Here is a 25,022-nt window from a genome sequence, read left to right as displayed (position 1 = left end):
CCCTTCCCCTTCCCTTCCCTTCCCTTCACTTCCCTTCCCCTTCCCTTCTCTTCCCTTCTCTTCCCTTCCCTTCCCTTCTCTTCCCTTCCCTTCCCTTCTCTTCCCTTCTCTTCCCTTCCCTTCACTTCTCTTTCCTTCCCTTCCCTTCCCTTCTCTTCCCTTCTCTTCTCTTCCCTTCCCTTCCCTTCTCTTCCCTTCTCTTCCCTTCCCTTCTCTTACCTTCCCTTCACTTCCCTTCCCTTCCCTTCCCTTCACTTCTCTTTCCTTCCCTTCCCTTCTCTTCCCTTCCCTTCACTTCTCTTTCCTTCCCTTCCCTTCTCTTCCCTTCACTTATCTTCCCTTCCCTTCTCTTCTGCAATTTAGATCAACTAATTTTACTTATCTCTTGTTCCATTACTATTTCTGTCATGTTCTTTTCTCCCCAGGGATGGAACGTGCATTGACCCAACCAACTTGTACCATGAGCTGCAAGCCAACTACTTGTCACCAGACCACAGTGACAACAGTCTCGATGACCCTGAAGGCAGCAGCCCACCTGGGACCAGCAGGGCCAATAGAGGGGCAACAAAAAGCAGAGGACAAGCTAGCCAGGACAATCGTTCTTGGCAACAGATGTGCAAGGATCTTCTCAGGAGTATATTTGAAAGAGAGGACTCCATGCCATTCAGGTAAGGGAACTTGAGTTTGTTAGAGATATGTCAAAGCATAGTAGGGGGCTTCGCGGTGCAGTGGTTAGCACACTCGGCTCACAACCGAGAGAGCCAGGGTTCGATTCCAAGGCGGAGTGGAAAAATTTGGGCGGCTTTTCCGATACCCTACGCCCCTGTCCACCCAGCAGTGAATGGGTGCCAGGTATTAATCGGGGGTTGTGTCCCGTCTCCTGGGGTCTGTTCCCTTCTCCTATAATTCCTTCCCCTTCTGTCTCTCTCCGGCATATGACCACAGATGTTGCGCCGACTAAACGAAACTTTCCAACTTTTCCTATAATTCCTTCCCCTTCTGTGTCTCTCCGGCATATGACCACAGATGTTGCGCCGACTAAACGAAACTTTCCAAACTTTCTACTTGTTATTCTGTTACTGACTGTCGTTGTGAGTTGACTGGATCACACTGAAGGAGGAGTTAGCTGAAAGTGTTGCGATTGACAGGTGAAACTCATGCTAGATTGAGAGATGTTTGTAGAAATTGAGCTTTTAGTCTAAATATTTGGTTGCACATCACTATAAATCTTATGTATAAATCCATCATATGTAGGGACTCATTACTAGACATTTCGGTGCCCTAGATCACATATTTGACAAGGCTTATGTAAGAGTTTGGGGCATTTCCAGGAGTAGTTTTATGACCCTGGTGGTAGTGTGACCCTTCCTCTGTACCGTGAACCTAAAGAAACACTCATTAGGACTCGACTGACCCTGTTTTTGACCTTTATAAATAGTTGATGTGAGAACCGAAAGTATCTTATAATCCCGACCTTAATGTCCAGTTCCTCAGAGGTCATTGCTTCCACAGGTACCCGGTCGACCTGGAGCGTTACCCCGATTATAGCCAAGTGATAGACGTGCCCATGGACTTGACCACGGTGAGGGAAGAACTCTCCGCGAATGGTTACGCTGCGCCACATGACTTTGCAAAGGACATGAGACTCATCTTTACGAACTCCAAGAATTACAACACCAACAAGAGATCCAGGGTTAGTAGACTGTTAATCCATAAGTACTTTACTCAAATATTTGTTTTATTATTATTATTATTATTATTTTCATTTATTTATTTATTACTTTTTTTTACGTCTATGCCTATAGTGCTGATAGGCTTGCTTGAGGGGCCTGGATGGTGTTTGACCCCAGCCCATCATGGTGCAGGCAAGTGTTTATAGTGGCGCCATCTTCTCTTGGCTCATGCTGCCCCCCGGAACTCCTCCTTGATTCACTTGGACGGTTTCCGCTAGAGTCCGGGTTGATGGCTGGTCTTCAGGACAGCTTAACCTCTGACCCTGCCATCAGCTGTCCCTTTCTTTTACACTAAACATTCCCAATCTGTCCAACTCAAAATCTTAATTGTAAGCTTCATATTTCATCTCTCTCTTAACCCGGTAGCAGCGGGGATCATGTTTCTTAATGGTCCCTCTAAGCGAGAAAAATGAGAAAAAATCACCCCTCACACAAACCATTTCATAATATATATCAAAGCATTTGTGATCAGATTATGTATCATCTATTTTGGGGGTTTATATCATGGCACAAATTTGGCCCGTCGCTGCTACACGGTAAAGCCACAAACTTGGCCCGTTGCTGCTACACGGTAAAGCCACAAACTTGGCCGATCGCTGCTACACGGTAAAGCCACAAACTTGGCCGATCGCTGCTATCGGATTAAACATTCCCAATCTGTCCAACTCAAAATCTTAATTGTAAACTTCACATTTCATCTCTCGCTTAATCAGCTTCCTCGAGGTTCAGCGTTTTGCATCATCTCCAGCAATTCTTTTTTCCCTCCCAAATGCAAATCATACACAAAAGCCTTGTCTGCCCTTGTATAGAGTATGCATCTCAGTCTCATATATGGGGGCGGCTGTACACACATAGCCCTTCTGGACAATATAATCAAAGTATTTTTCCCTCATCAGCTTCCCTTGGGGGGCTTCGTGGTGCAGTGGTTAGCACACTCGCCTCACAGCCGAGAGAGCCCGGGTTCGATTCCTGGGTGGAGTGGAAAAATTTTGGCGGCTTTTCCGATACCTTACGCCCCTGTCCACCCAACAGTGAATGGGTACCAGGTATTAATCGGGGGTTGTGTCCCGTCTCCTGGGGTCTGTTCCCTTCTCCTATAATTCCTTCCCCTTCTGTCTCTCTCCGGCATATGACCACAGATGTTGCGCCGACTAAACCAAACTTTCCAACTGTTCCCTTCTATAATTCCTTCCCCTTCTGTCTCTCTCCGGCATATGACCACAGATGTTGCGCCGACTAAACCAAACTTTCCAAAACTTTCAGCTTCCCTTTTTTGTTTCTCTGCATTACTCAACACTACGATAGCAATAGATAACTAACTTCCGGCACTATCTCAACTATAGTCGGTTCACCCGAGTCTGAAATGAGCATTATCGTGTCCTGGGAACCTGCTGTCACCGACGTGTCCGATTTCGTGGATGCTGTATGTTAGCCTACGCATAGTAAACAGACATCAGTGTCAGTAATAAGCAGGCATCAATAACAAGCACCGTCAATTATAGCCGATTGTAAGGTTACCCAACTCTTGTATCAACTTCATATCATTCCAATTGTATGTTTATTTCAGATCTACTCAATGACTCTTCGTCTGGAGGCTTACTTTGAGGACCAGATTAAGTCCGTTTTGTCCAGTCACAAGTCTAAAGGTAAGCGCAATCCTTCTAAGGCTACGCCCCGCCCGGCCAAACGAAAAGCTGCCCCTCCTGCCCCCAAAGTGAGCAGTGGGCGGGCCGGCCCCTCCCAGCCTCCAGCCACCTCCCAGAGGGCACCCCCTGCCTTCATGCCCACCGACACCCCCAGAAGGTTGCCTGCCCCGCCAGCCCCGCCAGCACTTGCCCCCGCCAAGAAAGGCGCTGGACCCAGCAAAACAACCAGCCTGAGCAGAGTGACTGGACCCAGCAGGCCAACCACCTCTCGCCCCAAAAGTACGTGGGGCTGCTGAATGCTGCTGACCTTGGTGGATGGGGCCGCTGAGAGCCAGAAATGCTGTATGGTGCTTGCTGCCTGCCTGCTGGAGGGGCTGGCTGGCCTGTGGTGCTGGCCAGAGGTAGCTCACAGACACCACCACCCCTGCACCACACTCACCATCACCTCTACCACTGCCAAAATTGACTAACACATTCAGGAGCTTAGCAGGAAATGTTGATCACCTGTAGTGAAACCAAATTGTTGAGTCTGTTTGGGCGGAGGCTCCCACGGGTCCATTTCTCCCTTGCTTTGCCACATAGTCCCAACACATATCTCCTCCTCTCATATGTAAGGTAAAAGTAACATAGGATAGGAGAAAATAGGTGTTTGGACTGTGTGGCAGAGCAGAGGGGAGAAGTGGACCCGCGGGAGCCTAAGCCCAAACGGACTCGACAATTTGGTTGGACTATAAACTAAACGTGAACGTGTGTGCCGATGGGAGCAAGGCACAGGGCGGGGCAAGATGCATGACCCCTCATTCGACTTAAGATCAGTTTTGAAATGACCAATTGATCTCTTTACAGAATTACATGTAAGCATTAACTGCATGAACTAAATTACTTAATAATTTTTAATACTATATACTAATTTAAGCTATTTACTTAGTATTATGGTACGATCGTCCATAGAACCCCTGTGGACTACATTGGCTAAGGTTCACAGGGATGGAAGGGGAAAATCGGGGTATTCAGTGGGCATTGGTTAAGCTCAGTGTGAGGTGTGGTTGTCCTGTGGTGAAGTAGGGTTGTATTGCCTCCACCACACATCTGAAATATTGCTAGGGTAGTTTCCTTCTCACTAAAATATTTCCAAGTTATCACCATCTCTGTTATGCTTCTTTTCCTTTATTCTCTGCGGCTTCATTGATACTAATTCACCTTGATGTATGCTTCCCTCAACAACTCGCTCAAATGCATGTATGGATGAATCTCTCTCTCTTTCTCTCTGTGTGTGTGTGTGTGTGTGTGTGTGTGTGTGTGTGTGTTATTGGATTAACCTCTATTGTACTGGGCTTCATGCCACCAAGTCGCTCATTCAAGGTTTATTTTACCCCAATCGGAAATAATAGTAAGGTCTGAGGTTAAGCGTTCTGCAGCCTCCAGCCTTGAAACAAATTTGGTTTGAGTACTGGGGTTCCGTATCCCCAAGTTAATCCGTTTAAAATATTAACACAAAGATGTTTTCAGGTTAATTTGATTACTGTATATAGTAAGCCCTCTATAAAGTGGACCTCTGTATTCCAAATATTGGGTTATTTGGACCTTTTCATGGCTCAAAAAGGAGTTGTAAGGTGGTTCGGTCCTTTCCTGATAAAAATACTGACAAACTGAATGATCTCGGCCATCTTCAAAATTAACTGCAGGCCAATATTGTGAAACATGCTGCTTATTAATGCTATTTTCATGCTTAACAGTCTTGGGAATTTGCTAGCTGCATGAACCTCTGTTGCTAAGGTCTCTCTATGCAGGCTTATCTCTGTGGTGTCCAACTTCCTGATTAACAGTCTTGGGAATTTACAAGCTGCATAACCTCTGTTGCTAAGGTCTTTCTATGCAGGCTTATCTCTATGCTATCCAACTTCCTGATTAACAGTCTTGGGAATTTACAAGCTGCGTGAACCTCTGTTGCTAAGGTCTTTCTATGCAGGCTTATCTCTATGCTGACCAACTTCCTGATTAACAGTCTTGGGAATTTACAAGCTGCATGAACCTCTGTTGCTAAGGTCTTTCTATGCAGGCTTATCTCTATGCTATCCAACTTCCTGATTAACAGTCTTGGGAATTTACAAGCTGCGTGAACCTCTGTTGCTAAGGACCTTCTATGCAGGCTTATCTCTGTGCTGACCAACTTCCTGATTGTCTTGGGAATTTACAAGCTGCATGAACCTCTGTTGCTAAGGTCTTTCTATGCAGGCTTATCTCTATGCTATCCAACTTCCTGATTAACAGTCTTGGGAATTTACAAGCTGCGTGAACCTCTGTTGCTTAGGACTTTCTATGCAGGCTTATCTCTATGCTGTCCAACTTCCTGATTAACAGTCTTGGGAATTTACAAGCTGCATGAACCTCTGTTGCTTAGGACTCTCTACACAAGCGTATCTCTGCTGTCCAATTTTTTTATGCAAGGATCAATCACCGTCACTTCCCATCCCTTCACTATTTAACTTCTGAACAGCCTGTATTCCCTCCTTCATGTAATTAAGATTTTTCAGGAGTGTTGTATCAAGAATCTTTTGCAACCGTAAAGTGTGCTTGGTATTTTTGTTTGCTTTTTCAAGAACTTGTTGCATGGTTTTTTTTTCTCTCGCCCCTTTTCTAAATTAAAAGTGGGGCTCCGTTTAGAATATTTGCAACTGAAATTCTAAGCACTTTCATGTTATATCCGTTGACATGATCGTCCCACATTCAGCGTACTTAAACCATTGCAGATGTTACGGATTGCTATTTCAACGTCTGCAATAGCAAGGCTTTGTTTTAACCCCAAGGCTATTTTGATAAAGGTTGCAAGCACTGTAGCCCCCTCCTGTTTGCTGCTTCATAATTTCTATTGGAGTTTCACATACTTGCCTTATTCAGTTCTTGAGGGCACACTTGAGTCTGTATTTCATTTATAGTTAACTTTCTTTGCATTCCTGTAGCTCAATTTAATATGCCCTGTATGTCTTCAGTTCTTGAGGGCACACTTGAGTCTGTATTTCATTTATAGTCAAGTTTCTTTGCATTCCTGTAGCTCAATTTAATATGCCCCCTAAACCACGTCAGATAGGAACCTGTCCCCTGCATTGACCACATCAGGATATCAGTGTATTCCTAGCCTGCTCAACCCTCATTCATGGATATTTCTTCAGTACTCACAATTATCAGTTTCCCTCATTTTTGCATTCATATCATATCATATTGATCATGAGCATTCCTCTGGTAGTATCTTCAGATAGGAACCTGTGCCCTGCGTGACCACATCAGGATATCAGTGTTTTCCTAGCCTGCTCAACCCTCATTCATGGATATTTCTGCGTTTCACAATAATCAGTTTCCCTCATTTTTGCATTCATATCATATCATATTGATCATGAGCATTCCTCCGGTGGTATCTCAACATTTTTAAAAGTTCCTTGTTTTTGTACTTTCATGAACAAGAGGATTAATTTTGGACATTTTCAACAAACTGAGTAGGTGAAAGGATATTTACAATTTTGCCTTAGCGGAGCTGTAAAGGGATATACACAGCTCATTTCAACTATCATTAATTTATTATCCACATATTAAATTTTTAAACATATTGGATAATTTACGGCAAAATCTGAAACACGTTCTGCCAGTTATCATCTTTTTCGATGTGTCATTATTAAGTTATTCCTGAAAACAACGTAACACAGCTTCTGAAACCCATACTAATTGTCCTTTTATACCACAGTTAAAACATTGAGGCAGTAATATTTTAATCTGGCTAAATCTCATAGAATGCTTTTTTAACCCGGTAGCAGCGGGGACCATGTTTCTTAATGGTCCCTCCAAGCGAGAAAAATGAGAAAAAAATCACCCCTCACACAAACCATTTCATAATACATATCAAAGCATTTGTGATCAGATTATGTATCATCTATTTTGGGGGTTTATATCATGGCACAAATTTGGCCCGTCGCTGCTACACGGTAAAGCCACAAATTTGGCCTGTCGCTGCTACACGGTAAAGCCACAAATTTGGCCCGTCGCTGCTACACGGTAAAGCCACAAACTTGGCCCGTCGCTGCTACACGGTAAAGCCACAAATTTGGCCCATCGCTGCTACACGGTAAAGCCACAAATTTGGCCCGTCGCTGCTACAAGGGTTAACAGGTTTAGTGTGCGTATGGTTGATAGAAATGTAGACAAAATTTAAGTTCCCCTCCCTTCCTTACCCTTCCCTTCCATCCCATCCCTTCCATTACCCTCCCCTTCCTTACCCCAGTACCCACAGTTAGCCACATATAGCATTTAAGACAGCTCAAAAGGAATGGAGACGGGAGTATAACTTAAGATAAATTAGTAGAAAATGATCTGTTAGCCTTGAGTGTGATAGTATTAAATTGCAGCCTAGGGACAAGGATTATACCCAGGAGTCTTGTGCTAAATTTTTTAATGTCATTTAATCTACAGACTCGTCAGCTCGAACCAGTTGTGACACAAGGAGGACGACCACTCCCCACACCTCCTCAGGCCAACACGCATCTCCTCACTACACCAAACTCTCCTTCTCGACGGCTTATGACGACGGGGCAGATCTGGCGGAGGACGATCTTGACGATGAAGACGTGGAGGCGAGCATTGAGCGTTCAGCTGGAAAAGACAACATGCGTAGGTCTAGGAGAGTGGCCAAGAAGAAGCTGCTCAACGGGGAGGATGAAGATGACTCTGGTGAGGAATACAACCCTCGGAATCGGGCTAAAAGGTCGGCCAAAATGAAGAAGAAGGGAGTCGCTACGCGCAACCGTGGCCGCGTGACTGTGCAGTACAATGAAGACAGTGACGAGGAGGAAACATCTGTGACTAGAACCACCAGTGTTGTCAAGGTCACAAAGAAAGTGCGCAGTGATGCAAGTGAGAGTTCTTCGAGTAGTGGGGAAGAGGGAGCCGGGCCCAGCAAAAATTGGACTAACGGCCAGCTGTGTGGAACAAGGACTAGACTTGGTAGCACATCTTCCAGTGAGGATGAAGAGGCAGAAAAGACCAAGAAGTCCAATGGGGTGAATGGTGTGGCTAGGAGGGTCAGGGGTGGGTTGGTAGGGAAGAGAAAAGGGAAGGAGATTGCTAATGTGAGCGAGGACAGTGAAGACAGCAGTGATTCAGCAAGTGACAGTGAACCTCAGCCAGTGACGAAAAAGGCCAACAACAAGAGGAAAAAACCGAGTAGCAGTGATGGCAGCAGTAGTAACAGCAGTAGACCGAGAAGGAAGAAACCGCAGCAAAAATCATCAGTAGAAAGACACAGCAGTAGAATTCAGCATTCAAAAAACAACAAAAGCCAGGTTGTGTTAAATCGACAGGCAAAAGATGAGAGTGAGGTGGAGTTTGACGAAGAAGATCTCGAGTCCAGTTCGGAGGAGAGTCTGGAGGAGGAAGCCGTGAGCAAGAAGCTGCGTAACAATCGACGGCCGAATCGTGGGGTGGCTTCTGGGGTAAGGCGGGCCAGGAGAGTTATCGACTGTGACCCAGATGAAGAGGATGACGCTGACCTCTTGACCGACCAAGACTTTATAGATGATGATGATGTCACAGAGGAGGAAGATACGTCTGATGAGAGTTCCTCCAGTGACGAGGGAGGTCGGGGCCGCAGTGCCACTAACAACAAGAAGAAAAAGAGTAAAACACCCGCCAAACCCAAGTCAACCAAACAGAAAAAACAGCCTAAAAAAAAAGCCAAATCGGGTGAAACCAAAAGCGCACCAACCAAGAAGAAGCCACCGAAGAAAGCCACACCAGGCACCAGTCAACCGGCAACCAAGAAACGCACCCCGCCGGGCAAACGTCACTCGGTGCAGGAACTGATTTCGGTAAACAGGCCAGGTCAGGACCCAATCCCTTATCAGCCCATCAACATGACATCGCAGCAGGTGATGATCAACGACGTGAAGCATCGCGGCAGAGTAGTGGGTCAAGTGATAACATCTCGGTACCAGAATAACGATGAAGACAGTCAGAGTGAAGCGAGTTCCTCCTCCTCCTCGGCTTCGGCTTCCTCCTCGTCTGGGGATAGCGAAGATGAGAACCAAGACAAGGCAGCGCTATCACATCACAGGCACCTACACAAAGCCGGCAAGAAGGGCAAAATCCGCCGACAGAAGAGACCAAGGGTTAGTGAGGATGAGGAAGATGAGGTGAGTGTCAGCAGCCGCGGCAGAGTAAGGAAAGCAAGTATTATGATGAAGGATTTTATATAGTATTAGGTGGAGGTGCCTCAGGAATACCCACCCACAGCACGGGCCTCCTGCTGTGAGTCTTAGTCTTCCTCAGGTGTGCCTGTCGATTGGGTATATGCCCCAGGCCACTTGCACTACCCTCAAGGGATTTCCTTCACTGCCCTGGGTCTCAACCTGTCCCACATGTACCTGCCCCAGGTCTCGTTACGGTGCTTCAGGTGTTCCTCAAAACTTTAGGCAGGAGCTTATTACACCTCCAGGCTCCACTTAGCACACCTGACCAACCATTCACTGCCCTGGGGTACTCCACTGGACCCCCAGCAGGGACCTGGGTAGTCAAGTAGTATTGAACTGTGATACTCTGTAGATAATATAGGGAGGGAGAACAGGGAGATAGGTAGCCACATACATTTCTTTGTAATTTTCATTTTCAGCCATTCACTCACTTATCATCACTAGGGAACTTTTGTTTTATAAAGTGTGATGTACTTTTCATACAAACCACTCACTCAGGGTCACTAAAAAAAAAAAAAAAAAAATGCAGTGACAAAAAGCATATTTATTTTTCTTACTCTGGTGTTGTTGTTGTGCTGTTCTGTGTTAGCGTTAAGTTGCCCCGTCACTGCTGCCGCTGGAGAGTGTTGGACAGTGGCCTTAAACCCCCACACCCCAACACTGTGCCAGGGCTCCTCCTCGGCCAGCCGTGATTTGCTGTAACCAAGATGATCTCCCTCCGATTCTCCTCACCGAACCAGAGTCTGGAAGTGATGTAGAAGTTGAAAAGTTGTTTACACTGCCCCAGAAACTGCTATTAAAAATGTGTCCTTTAAGATATGATCGCAGGTAAATTCATTTTTCGAGGACTCTTTAACCCGGTATCAGCAGGGATCATGTTTCTTAATGGTCCCTCCAAGCGAGAAAAATGAGAAAAAATCACCCCTCACACAAACCATTTCATAATATATATCAAAGCATTTGTGATCAGATTATGTATCATCTATTTTTTGGGGGTTTATATCATGGCACAAATTTGGCCCGTCGCTGCTACACGGTAAAGCCACAAATTTGGCCCGTCGCTGCTACACGGTAAAGCCACAAACTTGGCCCGTCGCTGCTACACGGTAAAGCCACAAATTTGGCCCGTCGCTGCTACCGGGTTAAAGTGGTTAAAAGTGTCTTCATTGACCTGGTGCGTTACAAAAATTAGTTTATGACATGCTTGAAACTTGAAGGAAGGACTTGCATTTATATTTCTTCTTCATTTCGAAAGTTGTATTTTTAAATGTCTGCTGTCTGTCTCCTGTCATGGTTTTAATTGATGCTATTTATCTTTTTAAATGACAAGGTTGTTCTTGAAATATACGCTGTAATTTGAAAACACATGCTTCATCAGTTAATTCTTAATATGGACAATTATATAGGATGAAGATATTTGATAACTGCATGAATGAGGAGGCTTATGATTGCTGTGAATGTTCAGGGAAGTACTTGAAGAGGGTATTTCACGGGAACGATTTTGGATGAGCAGCCCCGTCGGTAAGGAAATGCTGACAGGTGGGACTCTGCTCATGAACCATAGGGGGTACTAGAGCGGGCAGGCTGGAGCTGTTTTCTGCTTCTCACACAGACCGCTCATGTTAGCACGGGCACCTCGCTTCACGCTGACTCGCTGGCTGGTTCTCACTCCTCCCACCTCAATGACGTCAGCTTCAAACTCACTCTCATCTCTCTCTCTCTCATCTCATCTCTCTCTCATCTCTCTCTCTCTCTCTCTCATCTCTCTCTCTCTCCACTTTTTTGTACTACTTTGAATGTTTATATGTCGCTTCATGGATAGTTTATTTATAGTAGTTTATAGATCTTTACATTTCCACCCAGAATCGTGCCAAATCTATTCTTCGACTTGTCAAAACCTTGCTTTTTCTAATTCTTTCCATGACTTCCGGCACCTGGCTAAAAATATCTCCTCCAATTTCACTTCTTCCTGTTTCCCTCCTCTTCTTAACCTTGACTTCCTCTTTCCCTCCTCTTCTTAACCCTGACTGCACTGCCGTCTCATCTATCTCTAAGGCTGAACTCTTCACCCAAACTTTCTGTAACAACTCCACTCTGGACGATTCTTAGCATATTCCTCAGACTCCTTTATGCCTGGAACTCTGGAGCGATCTTCCTTCATCTGTATTTCCTCCTGCCTACGACTTGAACTCTTTCAAGAGGAGGGTATCAGGACACCTCTCCTCCCGAAACTGACCTCTCTTTCGGGCACTCCTCTAACTCTATTTAGGAGCAGTGAGTAGCGGGCTTTTTATTATTATTATTGTTGTTTTGGTTTGCCCTTGAAATGCTTCCTCTACTGTAAAAGAAAAAAAAAGATAGCCCTCGCTCTCTCTCCTCTCTCCTCTCTCTCTCTCTCTATACTACATTGAATATTTATAGGTAGGGACTTTGCATATATCTTATTTATTCCTTGTTGGGTTCTGATTAAGCCTTTTGCAATCCAATGTTTACGCTCCACAATACTAAACTGAACACTTGTTATTCATTCACCTTCTGCCTTCCCTGTCTTTAAAACTTTAACGTAACATTTAAACCTCCAACCGTATTTGTATCACATGAAAAACTCTTAAATTCATCTCATTCATCCAGGTGAGGTGAGGAAGGGTGAGGCGTGTATTGATTGTAAATGAATGTTTTTCGGCGTAAAAATAACTTTATTAAAACAATATGACCGACAAATTAATCAACATCTATTTTTATTTGAAAGTAGATATTTTTTTTTTTTTTTTTTTTTACAGCAAAGGAGACAGCTCAAGGGCTCAAAAAAGTAAACATTAATAAAAAAAAGCCCGCTACTCCCTGAAAGTCAAGATCAAGACCAAGATTGCCTAATGCCCATCCAACGCAGCATCCCCGTGTGATTAGTGCGTGTCTGTTCCCTCAGCAAAAGTCACCACCCGAAGGTCCCGAGCAAAATCGTTCCCGTGAAATCCCGGCTTAAGTGGTTGGAATCTAAATATTTTGATACGTTGATAATTAAGAAGAATCTAAACCATCTGCTATTTCCCCTTGTGTCGGATCAAAATGTCAATTACAGCTTTAATCTGCAACATTCAATGGTTTTATCTGTTGCCTCAGAGAATTTTCTATTTTAACCATAAATATTCCTGACGATATCAGCGATTTCAACACAGTCAAGATATACTAACATCAGAATGGAAGGTATGCATTGACCCCCCAGTGTCTGCTTATCTTGTATATACACATAAACACACACACACATATACATACACATATATACACTACTCTGGATTTCCTGGATATCAGATTTTCCAGACAAGGCAGCCCAAAATGGCGGACACTATGTAACCATCTTTGTTGACGTTTCATGGAAGTTTTCAGATAACGTGTTTTAGCTAATCTCTCAGATGTCCTACTTCAACATGCTGGACAATGTGCTAAAAGTTCAGGGCACAAACACAGCCCCTCCGCCAAGTTGTACCCCACACTTGGTAATGTTAAGTGGGCCTATTACTGGACCCAAGATTTTGTACGAGAAATCTGATATCCTGGAAATCAAGGGTCGAGTGTATCTGATATCCTGGAAATCAAGGGTCAAGTGTATCTGATATCCTGGAAATCAAGGGTCGAGTGTATCTGATATCCTGGAAATCAAGGGTCAAGTGTATCTGATATCCTGGAAATCAAGGGTCAAGTGTATCTGATATCCTGGAAATCAAGGGTCAAGTGTATCTGATATCCTGGAAATCAAGGGTCCAGTGTATCTGATATCCTGGAACTCAAGGGTCAAGTGTATCTGATATCCTGGAAATCAAGGGTCCAGTGTATCTGATATCCTGGAAATCAAGGGTCCAGTGTATCTGATATCCTGGAACTCAAGGGTCCAGTGTATCTGATATCCTGGAAATCAAGGGTCAAGTATCTGATATCCTGGAACTCAAGGGTCGAGTATCTGATATCCTGGAACTCAAGGGTCAAGTGTATCTGATATCCTGGAACTCAAGGGTCAAGTGTATCTGATATCCTGGAACTCAAGGGTCAAGTGTATCTGATATCCTGGAAATCAAGGGTCAAGTGTATCTGATATCCTGGAACTCAAGGGTCGAGTATCTGATATCCTGGAACTCAAGGGTCAAGTGTATCTGATATCCTGGAACTCAAGGGTCAAGTGTATCTGATATCCTGGAAATCAAGGGTCAAGTGTATCTGATATCCTGGAACTCAAGGGTCAAGTGTATCTGATATCCTGGAACTCAAGGGTCAAGTGTATCTGATATCCTGGAACTCAAGGGTCCAGTGTATCTGATATCCTGGAAATCAAGGGTCAAGTGTATCTGATATCCTGGAACTCAAGGGTCAAGTGTATCTGATATCCTGGAACTCAAGGGTCAAGTGTATCTGATATCCTGGAACTCAAGGGTCAAGTGTATCTGATATCCTGGAACTCAAGGGTCCAGTGTATCTGATATCCTGGAAATCAAGGGTCGAGTATCTGATATCCTGGAAATCAAGGGTCGAGTGTATCTGATATCCTGGAAATCAAGGGTCGAGTGTATCTGATATCCTGGAAATCAAGGGTCCAGTGTATCTGATATCCTGGAAATCAAGGGTCGAGTATCTGATATCCTGGAAATCAAGGGTCCAGTGTATATGTTTGAAATGTCTTGTGTATTTTGCAAGTAAATTCTGCTAAAGAGACTGGCTTACTCTGATGTCTTTGCCAAAACTTGTTATCAGTTAATTATTATTTGGGAGATAACTAGTACGAGGTGGTCACTCACTTCCCTGGAGCTGTTTCAGTATCTCTTAGACTTTTCTCTGTCATTTTATCTAGCTTCCATGGTGACGCAGTTAGTACGCCAAGCTAAGAATCTGCAGGCCCAGGTTCGAATCCTGGCTCAGGCTGTTCGCCCTCCCTCTCAGGTTGGTTGATAAGTGGATACCTGCGTGAACCTAAAGTGAAATCAAATTGTCGAGTCTGTTTGGGCATAGGCTCCCGCTGGTCCATTCCTCCCCTCTGCTCTGCCACACAGTCCAAACACCTATTTTTTCCTTACCTTACATATGAGAGGAAGAGATTGGTATTGGGACTGTGTGGCCGAGCAAAGGGGAGGAAAGGACCAATGGGAGGCTCAACCCAAGCAGACTCGACAATTTGGTTTCACTGGTAATTCAAATATCACACCTCCCCTGTGTTCCAAACTAATGGGTTCTTACATAGGCTAAAGCCCATGCATAGCTATAGCATAAAACCCCAACTCTATCTTTTTGAGTGTTTTGACAGTACTCAGAAGGATAGGTAAAATAGATCTGAAAATATCTAAATACCTTGCAACAAATCTATCTCTGTCAAAACCTGGACATATTTAACCCAGTAGCAGCAGGGATCATGTTTCTTAATGGTCCCTCCAAGCGAGAAAAATGAGAAAAAATCACCCCTCACACAAACCATTTCATAATATATATCAAAGCATTTGTGATCAGATTATGCATCATCTATTTTGGGGGGTTTATATCATGGCACAAATTTGGCCCGTCGCTGCTACACGGTAAAGCCACAAATTGGCCCCGTCGCTGCTACACGGTAAAGCCACAAATTTGCCCTGTCGCTGCTACACGGTAAAGCCACAAATTTGGCCCGTCGTTGCTACCGGGTTAAATTGTATTCCTGAGCGACATAACTTCAACTTGCAAAATTTAAAAGTTACCATCAGCATAGTCTTCAGAAATACAATCCACTGCAGTTATTGGGTTTCTACTTATCTTAAATCTGACTAGCTTGAGAGTTGATGAAGGAGATAATTAGAATTGCCCTGGATGATATAAGTGGATGACGAGAAACTGATGATAAAAGATACATGTGATTTTCATTTATCTTGTTTTTGCGATAAAAGATACATGTGATTTTCATTTATCTTGTTTTTGCGATAAAAGATACGTGTGATTTTCATTTATCTTGTTTTTGCGATAAAAGATACATGTGATTTTCATTTATCTTGTTTTTGGTTAAGGTTAGTTATTCTCTGCATTGCTATGTTACCCAACCCAGACAGCTTTTAAAACCAACAGTTGATATTGATATGTTAACCAACCCAGACAGCTTATAGAATTAACAGTTGATACTAAATATATTTTGAGGTCATTTACCACTGAGGTTTCTGCCTGTACCATTCTTATCCTGGTAGACACTGTAATACCATCCATGCAAATCAGTGCAGAGAATAATAGACCTTTTGCTAAAACATGATGAATGAAAATTACATGTATCAATAGTCCAACCAAATTGTCGAGTTCGTTTGGGCGTAGGCTCCCACGGGTCCGTTCCTCCCTTCTGCTCTGCCACACAATCCTAACAGCTATCCCTTCCTCTCATATGTAAGGTAGAGGTGTTGGGACTGTGTGGCAGAGCAGAGGGGAGGAATGGACCCACGGTAGCCTATGCCCAAACAGACTCGACAATTTGTTTTTTTGGGTTTTGTTTTTTTGGTCTTGTGTGAAAAAGTTAAAAGCAATTAAAACAAAAATCACCAATCCTGCATTTTGGTTTTTTGGTCTTGTGTGAAAAAGTTGAAAGCAATTAAAACAAAAATCACCAATCCTGCATTTTGGTTTTTTGGTCTTGTGTGAAAAAGTTCAAAGCAATTAAAACAAAAATCACCAATCCTGCAATGTAATTTGACAGCTCAGGAGCCAAGGATCTTACAAAAAAGGTCACTTACCACGGAGAGGTGCGATCCTTCCTTGACGTTTCTGCCTGTACCAATGTTATCCTTGTACCAATGTTATCCTTGTACCACTGTGAAGCACTTTGTAACACCAGCCTTGCGTACTTGTTCAACAGTCTGCTGGATTAAATTTTTTCATTAGTATAAGTAATCATATTTTCATACATAAGAATTTTTAAACCAAGCTGCTGCCAATCACTATTTATTTATTTATTAACTATTGAACGTATCTTTTATATTCACTTGCAGGATGGAAAAGCAATGTGTTTAAGGTATTTAGAGAAGAACATTGTATTAACACGACTTATTTTGTGTCCCGAGGTAATGTTTCTCACCCACCAAAATCTTAAGGACCAAGGCGAGGGAAATGACGGGACACACAGCTACAGTGCATGCCCCAAACCTTACTTCTGTCGCCTCACCAACCTCAAGACTCTCCCTTATTTTGTGTCCCGAGGTAATTCTTTCTCACCCACCAAAATCTTAAGGACACACAGCTACAGTGCATGCCCCAAACCTTACTTCTGTCGCCTCACCAACCTCAAGACTCTCCCTTATTTTGTGTCCCGAGGTAATGTTTCTCACCCACCAAAATCTTAAGGACCAAGGCGAGGGAAATGACGGGACACACAGCTTCAGTGTATGCCCCAAACCTTACTTCTGTCGCCTCACCAACCTCAAGACTCTCCCTTATTTTGTGTCCCGAGGCAATGTTTCTCACCCACCAAAATCTTAAGACCGAGGCGAAGGAAATGACGGGACACACAGCTTCAGTGTATGCCCCAAACCTTACTTCTGTCGCCTCACCAACCTCAAGACTCTCCCTTATTTTGTGTCCCGAGGCAATGTTTCTCACCCACCAAAATCTTAAGGACACACAGCTTCAGTGCATGCCCCAAACCTTACTTCTGTCGCCTCACCAACCTCAAGACTCTCCCTTATTTTGTGTCCCGAGGCAATTCTTTCTCACCCACCAAAATCTTAAGGACACACAGCTACAGTGCATGCCCCAAACCTTACTTCTGTCGCCTCACCAACCTCAAGACTCTCCCTTATTTTGTGTCCCGAGGCAATGTTTCTCACCCACCAAAATCTTAGGACCGAGGCGACGGAAATGACGGGACACACAGCTTCAGTGTATGCCCCAAACCTTCCTTCTGTCGCCTCACCAACCTCAAGACTCTCCCTTATTTTGTGTCCCGAGGCAATGTTTCTCACCCACCAAAATCTTAAGGACCAAGGCGAGGGAAATGACGGGACACACAGCTTCAGTGCATGCCCCAAACCTTACTTTCGTCACCTCACCAACCTCAGGACTCTCCCAGATGAAATGTCAACCTTTGTATTTTTTTTTCTGAAGTTAATTGGTGTAAAAACAACCCCGAGATATTTGCAAATTCAGCATTTTTTCTTGTCACCAAATCTCTCTCAAATCAATGTACTTTATATTTTTTTTACCCTTTGGTTGTGACGAAATATAAATCCTTAAAACAGATTAGCATACAATTATCAAGACTTGTAGTAAGCGTAGGGGTTCTTCCTCTTAATCCTCTTCTAAACATCTCAAGAGGAAATGGAAAAGGATTAAGAGGAATTCAGAGGAGGATTGAGAGGTTCAGAAGAGGATTAATCCCCTCTCATTTCCTCTTGATCCTTTCCATACTGTGATGCCGATGTTTGCGTCACGGATGGAAAGGGTTAATATAATTTTGGCAAGCATATTCTTTGGGACCAAATTTTAATTGAAGTAATTTTGATGGAGTTTGTTGGCACTGTTGCTAGGTACTTAAATTAGGGATGCATCCAAAAGACATTCAAATTAGGTGCATAAATGATTTTTCTCATGAAACACCGACATTCCTGCCAGAGAATAGTCTAAAGAATTATCATTGGCTAAAAGCAAAGTGTTTTTAACCCAGTAGCAGCGGGGATCATGTTTCTTAATGGTCCCTCTAAGCGAGAAAAATGAGAAAAAATCACCCCTCACACAAACCATTTCATAATATATATAAAAGCATTTGTGATCAATTTATGTATCATCTATTTTGGGGGTTTATATCATGGCACAAATTTGGCCCGTCACTGCTACACGGCAAAGCCACAAATTTGGCCCGTTGCTGCTACACGGTAAAGCCACAAATTTGACCCGTCGCTGCTACATGGTAAAGCCACAAATTTGGCCCGTCGCTGCTACACGGTAAAGCCACAAATTTGGCCTGTCACTGCTACACGGTGAAGCCACAAATTTGACCCGTCGCTGCTACACGGTGAAGCCACAAATTTGACCCGTCGCTGCTACACGGTAAAGCCACAAATTTGCCCCGTCGCTGCTATACAGTAAAGCCACAAATTTGGCCTGTCACTGCTACACGGTAAAGCCACAAATTTGACCCGTCGCTGCTACACGGTAAAGCCACAAATTTGACCCGTCGCTGCTACACGGTGAAGCCACAAATTTGGCCCGTTGCTGCTACACGGTAAAGCCACAAATTTGACCCGTCGCTGCTACACGGTGAAGCCACAAATTTGACCCGTTGCTGCTACACGGTAAAGCCACAAATTTGGCCCGTCGCTGCTACACGGTAAAGCCACAAATTTGGCCTGTCACTGCTACACGGTGAAGCCACAAATTTGGCCTGTCACTGCTACACGGTGAAGCCACAAATTTGACCCGTCGCTGCTACACGGTGAAGCCACAAATTTGACCCGTCGCTGCTACACGGTGAAGCCACAAATTTGACCCGTCGCTGCTACCGGGTTAAGTCACATGAAAGTTAATGGCCAAATAAGATAGAGATCCAAATATTGAATTCGACAGTTATCTAAAGTTGCCAATTATTTCAAAGAATTATACGTAAGTTATTTCTGGGAGTGGAATGTTGACAGACCTTAACATTTACCGGTCGATAAGGTTGATGAATTTTGTGTAATCCATATTGCTGAAAGATACATTTTAACCTAACTTAAAGAAATGCAAGAACATCTAGATCGGTTGTTTTGAAATTTCATGTATTATAAATCTTGAGCTATATCCATGAGGTGATGTGCTGTATATTCATGCCTTTGAATGCATAAAATTAACCTGGTAGCAGCAGGGATCATGTTTCTTAATGGTCCCTCCAAGCGAGAAAAATGAGAAAAAATCACCCCTCACACAAACCATTTCATAATATATATCAACGCATTTGTGATCAGATTATGTATCATCTATTTTTTGGGGTTTATATCATGGCACAAATTTGGCCCGTCGCTGCTACTGGGTTAATGTTACTGTCCTACTCATGGAACAAAAGACTGACATTATATGGAACCATTTCACAAACAGACAAGATCATTGTTTAAGTTTTTCACTCGGTCACTAGACATCGAAGTGCACAAATCTGGCTGCAAAAGACATACTGTAAAAAGTTTAAAAAAGTGTGTGCTTTCATTAACATTTTTTCACCAACTGAATCAAAGTAATTTCCCAACTATAGCTTTTCAAATATGTCGAGGCTGGTCTGGCGTAGGCTCCCGTGGGTCTTTTCCTCCCCTCTGCTGTCCCACACAATCCCAACAGCTATCCCTTCCTCTCATATGTAAGCTATGGGTAACATATGATAGGCAGGGATAAGGTGTTGGGACTGTGTGGTAGAGCAGATGGGAGAAATTGGACCCATGGGAGCGTACGCCAAAACGGACTCGACAATTTGGTTTCACTATGGTGGGGAAATCTGATGATGACAAAAACAGGTGCATCTCTTCAGCATCCACAGGTGTTAATACTGTTCATAAAATCCTTCATGTCCTTTCATCATATTTGTATATTTTGTAGTTAACTGCTTAGATCAATGCCATTAAGGATTTGCTCATTACTTTTTTAATAAACAAATTATGAATTTTTTGTTTTAATTTAGTCAGCGATGGGTGGATGCTCCATGAACATTGCAACTCTGAGTAACATAGTACATGTGTGATATATATTGTCAGTTGAGAAATTCAGTGATTGGCCAAAAATTAAACTGGAGAGGGATAGAATCAGTAGAGGATAGTTTAGAAAGGAAAGATCTGCCATACTCCTTAAAGCTTTCAATATGTAAAGCAACAGATAAAGTTTCACTAGTCAGTTATTAAGGGAAGAGTATCACCAGTAGAATGACCCTTGCGAAATCTGTATTGGTGATCAGAGAGAAGGTCAAAAGTTGATAGATGCTTACGAACTTTCTTAAGGATTATTTCAAAAGCCACTCTTTAGATGGTCTTTTGAGGTATTAAGAGTGCATGGTTACTCATCTTAGGCAGAGGTGTTCTTCCAGCAACAAGGAAAGATAGACATTAAAAGGCAGAGACCAAAGTTTGTCCAGGCAAGATGTCAACATGTTAGCGAGAAAAAAATAGTAAAAATCACCCCTCACGCAAACCAATTCATAATATATATCAAAGCATTTGTGATCAGATTATGTATCATCTATTTTTGGGGGTTTGTATCATGGCACAAATTTGGCCCGTCACTGCTACACGGTAAAGCCACAAATTTGGCCCGTTGCTGCTACATGGTAAAGCCACAAATTTGGCCCGTTGCTGCTACACGGTAAAGCCACAAATTTGGCCCGTTGCTGCTACATGGTAAAGCCACAAATTTGGCCCGTTGCTGCTACACGGTAAAGCCACAAATTTGGCCCGTCGCTGCTACATGGTAAAGCCACAAATTTGGCCCGTTGCTGCTACACGGTAAAGCCACAAATTTGGCCCGTTGCTGCTACATGGTAAAGCCACAAATTTGGCCCGTCGCTGCTACACGGTAAAGCCACAAATTTGGCCCGTCACTGCTACACGGTAAAGCCACAAATTTGGCCCGTCGCTGCTACCGGGTTAAAAATTATGCGAGCCACTCCATCAGGTCTATATACCTTCTGAGGATTCAAGCCAGAGAAGGCATGAGAAACATCGTTCTTATAAATCTTAATAACAGGCATAGTGGGGGGGTGGTAGGAGGAATGCCCTGAATCGTCAAGAGTGGAATTTTCAGAGAAATTTTAGATGGTGAGTTCAGATTTATAAACAGACCAAACATCGTGCTACCATCAGGCCTAAGGAGGGATGGAAAAGATGAAGTAAAATTTTGAGGTTTTTGTCTAGGTGCCAAAAGTTTAATAAGAGACACCAAGGTTTTGGCATTTTCTGTTGGAGTTTTTGGCAAGTTGAAGAATAAGTAAAGATTATGAAGAGCAGGAGTTTTAGGCTCAAGTATCTATTGTGAGCTTGGAAAGTTTCGTTTAGTCGGCGCAACATCTGTGGTCATATGCCGGAGAGAGACAGAAGGGGGAAGGAATTATAGGAGAAGGGAACAGACCCCAGGAGACGGGACACAACATCTGTGGTCATATGCTGGAGAGAGACAGAAGGGGAAGGAATTATAGGAGAAGGGAACAGACCCCAGGAAACGGGACACAACATCTGTGGTCATATGCTGGAGAGAGACAGAAGGGGAAGGAATTATAGGAGAAGGGAACAGACCCCAGGAGACGGGACACAACATCTGTGGTCATATGCTGGAGAGAGACAGAAGGGGGAGGAATTATAGGAGAAGGGAACAGACCCCAGGAAACGGGACACAACATCTGTGGTCATATGCTGGAGAGAGACAGAAGGGGAAGGAATTATAGGAGAAGGGAACAGACCCCAGGAGACGGGACACAACATCTGTGGTCATATGCCGGAGAGAGACAGAAGGGGGAAGTAATTATAGGAGAAGGGAACAGACCCCAGGAGACGGGACACAACATCTGTGGTCATATGCCGGAGAGACAGAAGGGGGAGGAATTATAGGAGAAGATAACAGACCCCAGGAGACGGGACACAACATCTGTGGTCATATGCCGGAGAGAGACAGAAGGGGAAGGAATTATAGGAGAAGGGAACAGACCCCAGGAGACGGGACACAACATCTGTGGTCATATGCCGGAGAGAGATAGAAGGTGGAAGAATTATAGAAGAAGGAAACAGACCCCAGGAGACGGGACACAACATCTGTGGTCATATGCCGGAGAGAGACAGAAGGGGGAGGAATTATAGGAGAAGATAACAGACCCCAGGAGACGGGACACAACATCTGTGGTCATATGCCGGAGAGACAGAAGGGGGAGGAATTATAGGAGAAGATAACAGACCCCAGGAGACGGGACACAACATCTGTGGTCATATGCCGGAGAGACAGAAGGGGAAGGAATTATAGAAGAAGGGAACAGACCCCAGGAGACGGGACACAACATCTGTGGTCATATGCCGGAGAGAGACAGAAGGGGGAAGGAATTATAGAAGGGAACAGACCCCAGGAGACGGGACACAACATCTGTGGTCATATGCCGGAGAGAGACAGAAGGGGAAGGAATTATAGGAGAAGGGAACAGACCCCAGGAGACGGGACACAACATCTGTGGTCATATGCCGGAGAGAGACAGAAGGGGAAGGAATTATAGAAGAAGGGAACAGACCCCAGGAGACGGAACACAACATCTGTGGTCATATGCCGGAGAGACAGAAGGGGAAGGAATTATAGGAGAAGGGAACAGACCCCAGGAGACGGGACACAACCCCCGCTTAATACCTGGTACCCATTCACTGCTGGGTGGACAGGGGCGTAGGGTATCGGAAAAGCCGCCCAAATTTTCCACTCCACCCGGGAATCGAACCCTGGCTCTCTCGGTTGTGAGCCGAGTGTGCTAACCACTGCACCACGAAGCCCCCTCTTGATGAGAACGTGTATGATACAACCAGGGCTTTTTAACACAAGGAGTAATGAAAGAATATGGAATGTGTGCCGCCATTCCAGAGACAGTCACCTCCGTAATGCACTTTGCAAAAATAGAAGAGTTTATGATGTGGAAGTAGTAAGAGAAGGCGGTGGCTGAATGGATAGCGTGACGGCGCCGCGTTCAGGACGAGTACGCGAGTTCAATCCCCGCCCGGTGCCACCAAGCTGGGATTTTTCAGTCACCGCCGAGTGGCTTAAAACTACCCACATGCTGTCCAGAAGACCACCTATCAACCCGGACTCTAGATTCTAGGATTAAAGATGAGCTCCGGGAGGGCAGCATGAGCCAGTGCAAGATGGCGCCACTATAAACACTCGCCTGCGCCAGAACGGGCTGGGGCGATCATCAGGCGCCGAATCAAATATTAAATACAATATATGCTGACAATATATGTTGAAATAATGAATTATATTGTAAAACTACATAAGACTGGTTAGAAATAAAAATTATGATTTAAAACAATTAATAAAAGTATATAAAACCGCCTGAAATTAAAAACACGTGGGTCCAGGCAGCGTTGCCAGATAATCGTATCCAATGTTGCATTTACCGTTTTTAGACACCTAACTATAGCAAAAAGACACTAATAATTAAACCTTTCAACGGTAACTATAAATAAATGTAGTTATTGTAGTGAAGAAGACAGTTTTGGGGTCGGAAATCGGGAAACATAAGAGGCTAAGTACGACAATCTGGTAACGCAGGGTCCAGGAGCAATAGGTCTGGATATGGAAATGGTGTGATTGGAGGAGCCTACGGGATGGATTCATTGATTATATTATTGGGGCGTTTCGTTTTGGCGCCGCAAATACAAGTTAATGTGGCGCCGAATAAAAGAATAAGAAAATCATCACAATAGTTAATTCCTGATGTTTCTTGGCAATAGTTAGGCGTCAGAAACCGGTATTATGCTCTGAGTACGACAATCTGGCTACAGTGTGACAGCAACGGTGCCAGATTGTCGTACTCAGCCTCTCATATTTACCGACTTCCGACCCAAAAACTGTCTCGTGGGCCCCAATAAGGAGATTCACTTATAATTATCCCTAAAATAGTTAATTCCTGATGTTTCTTGGCAATAGTTAGGCGTCAGAAACCGGTATTATGCTCTGAGTACGACAATCTGGCTACAGTGTGACACTCAGACACTCCACCGTTGCCAGATTGTCGTACTCAGAGCATCGTATTTACCGGTTTCTGACGCCTAACTATTGCCAAGAAACATCAGGAATTAACTATTTTAACGATAATTATAAGTGAATCTCCTTATTGGGGTCCACGAGACAGTTTTTGGCTCGGAAGTCGGTAAATATAAGAGGCTGAGTACGATAATCTGGCAACGTTGCTCTATTCAAAGGTCCTGATTTCCGATTTGAATGCTGCCACACTGCCATCCTTGAGGGTTTTGGGATATTCAAGATGGCCGCCATTATGGACGCCGAAATATATTGTACTTTTGGTCATAATTTTGATAAAGAAACAAATTAGCCTACATACGCTAGAATGTTCATATTCAATAAGAAATATTTCATTTTATCGGTAAAAACTATTCAAAATGACCACTAACAGGTTCCCACATGTTATTAATGAGCGTTTAGCGATGAATATCTCGTCTGTTCCTTTCAGGCAAAACTCAAGGAAGCAATATTTAAACCCAACAAGATGTTTCCTAATTTCCAGACATTTCAGTATAAAATCAATGTACAAAGCAATGAAAGAAAACAACAAAATATAACTGCTCTCTGGTGTACATGAGGCAATAGGGAAACGGTTAGCGAGGTAATGGGAGGGTCTGAGGAGGGCTTCAGCGGCCTCCTCACTACCCATATATACCTCACCGGGAGTGGCTTGCGCCCGTTCGGTAGGTGTCTTTCTATCTATTCCAGCC

The 25,022-nt window shown here is 43.9% G+C and overlaps 1 protein-coding gene and 1 long non-coding RNA gene across 34 annotated transcripts in view; one reads left to right on the top strand and one right to left on the bottom strand.

The window, feature by feature from the left end:
- The window catches only part of LOC126988642 (PH-interacting protein-like), a 47,288-nt gene extending 34,901 nt beyond the window's left edge, over positions 1-12,387 (top strand). For 2 of the 3 annotated variants that reach the window (XM_050847010.1, XM_050847009.1), the window contains exons 22-25: positions 426-668; positions 1,513-1,693; positions 3,301-3,658; positions 7,838-12,387. In XM_050847010.1, coding sequence (XP_050702967.1) covers positions 426-668; positions 1,513-1,693; positions 3,301-3,658; positions 7,838-9,618 — 2,563 coding nt within the window. In that variant the 3' untranslated portion in view covers positions 9,619-12,387. The remainder of the gene's footprint in view (positions 1-425; positions 669-1,512; positions 1,694-3,300; positions 3,659-7,837) is intronic. The other variant, XM_050847013.1, reaches the window with a different exon arrangement.
- On the bottom strand, positions 7,801-20,214 carry LOC126988812 (uncharacterized). 31 transcript variants are annotated; one of them, XR_007742646.1, is made up of 5 exons: positions 18,732-20,214; positions 17,627-18,556; positions 17,379-17,490; positions 10,170-17,264; positions 7,801-8,017 (listed from the first exon to the last, which is right to left on the bottom strand). It is a non-coding gene; the product is annotated as an uncharacterized LOC126988812 (long non-coding RNA). The 31 variants fall into 31 exon arrangements; XR_007742564.1 differs by having other exon boundaries at positions 10,170-11,603; positions 11,635-18,556; XR_007742642.1 differs by having other exon boundaries at positions 10,170-17,151; positions 17,265-18,556.
- Positions 20,215-25,022: the final 4,808 nt, after the last annotated feature.

The sequence above is a fragment of the Eriocheir sinensis genome, chromosome 6, assembly GCF_024679095.1.
Source record: "Eriocheir sinensis breed Jianghai 21 chromosome 6, ASM2467909v1, whole genome shotgun sequence".
Classification (NCBI taxonomy): Eukaryota; Metazoa; Arthropoda; class Malacostraca; order Decapoda; family Varunidae; genus Eriocheir; species Eriocheir sinensis.
Note: the sequence above shows the minus strand (reverse complement) of the source record. Positions and strands in the feature narration are given on the sequence as shown.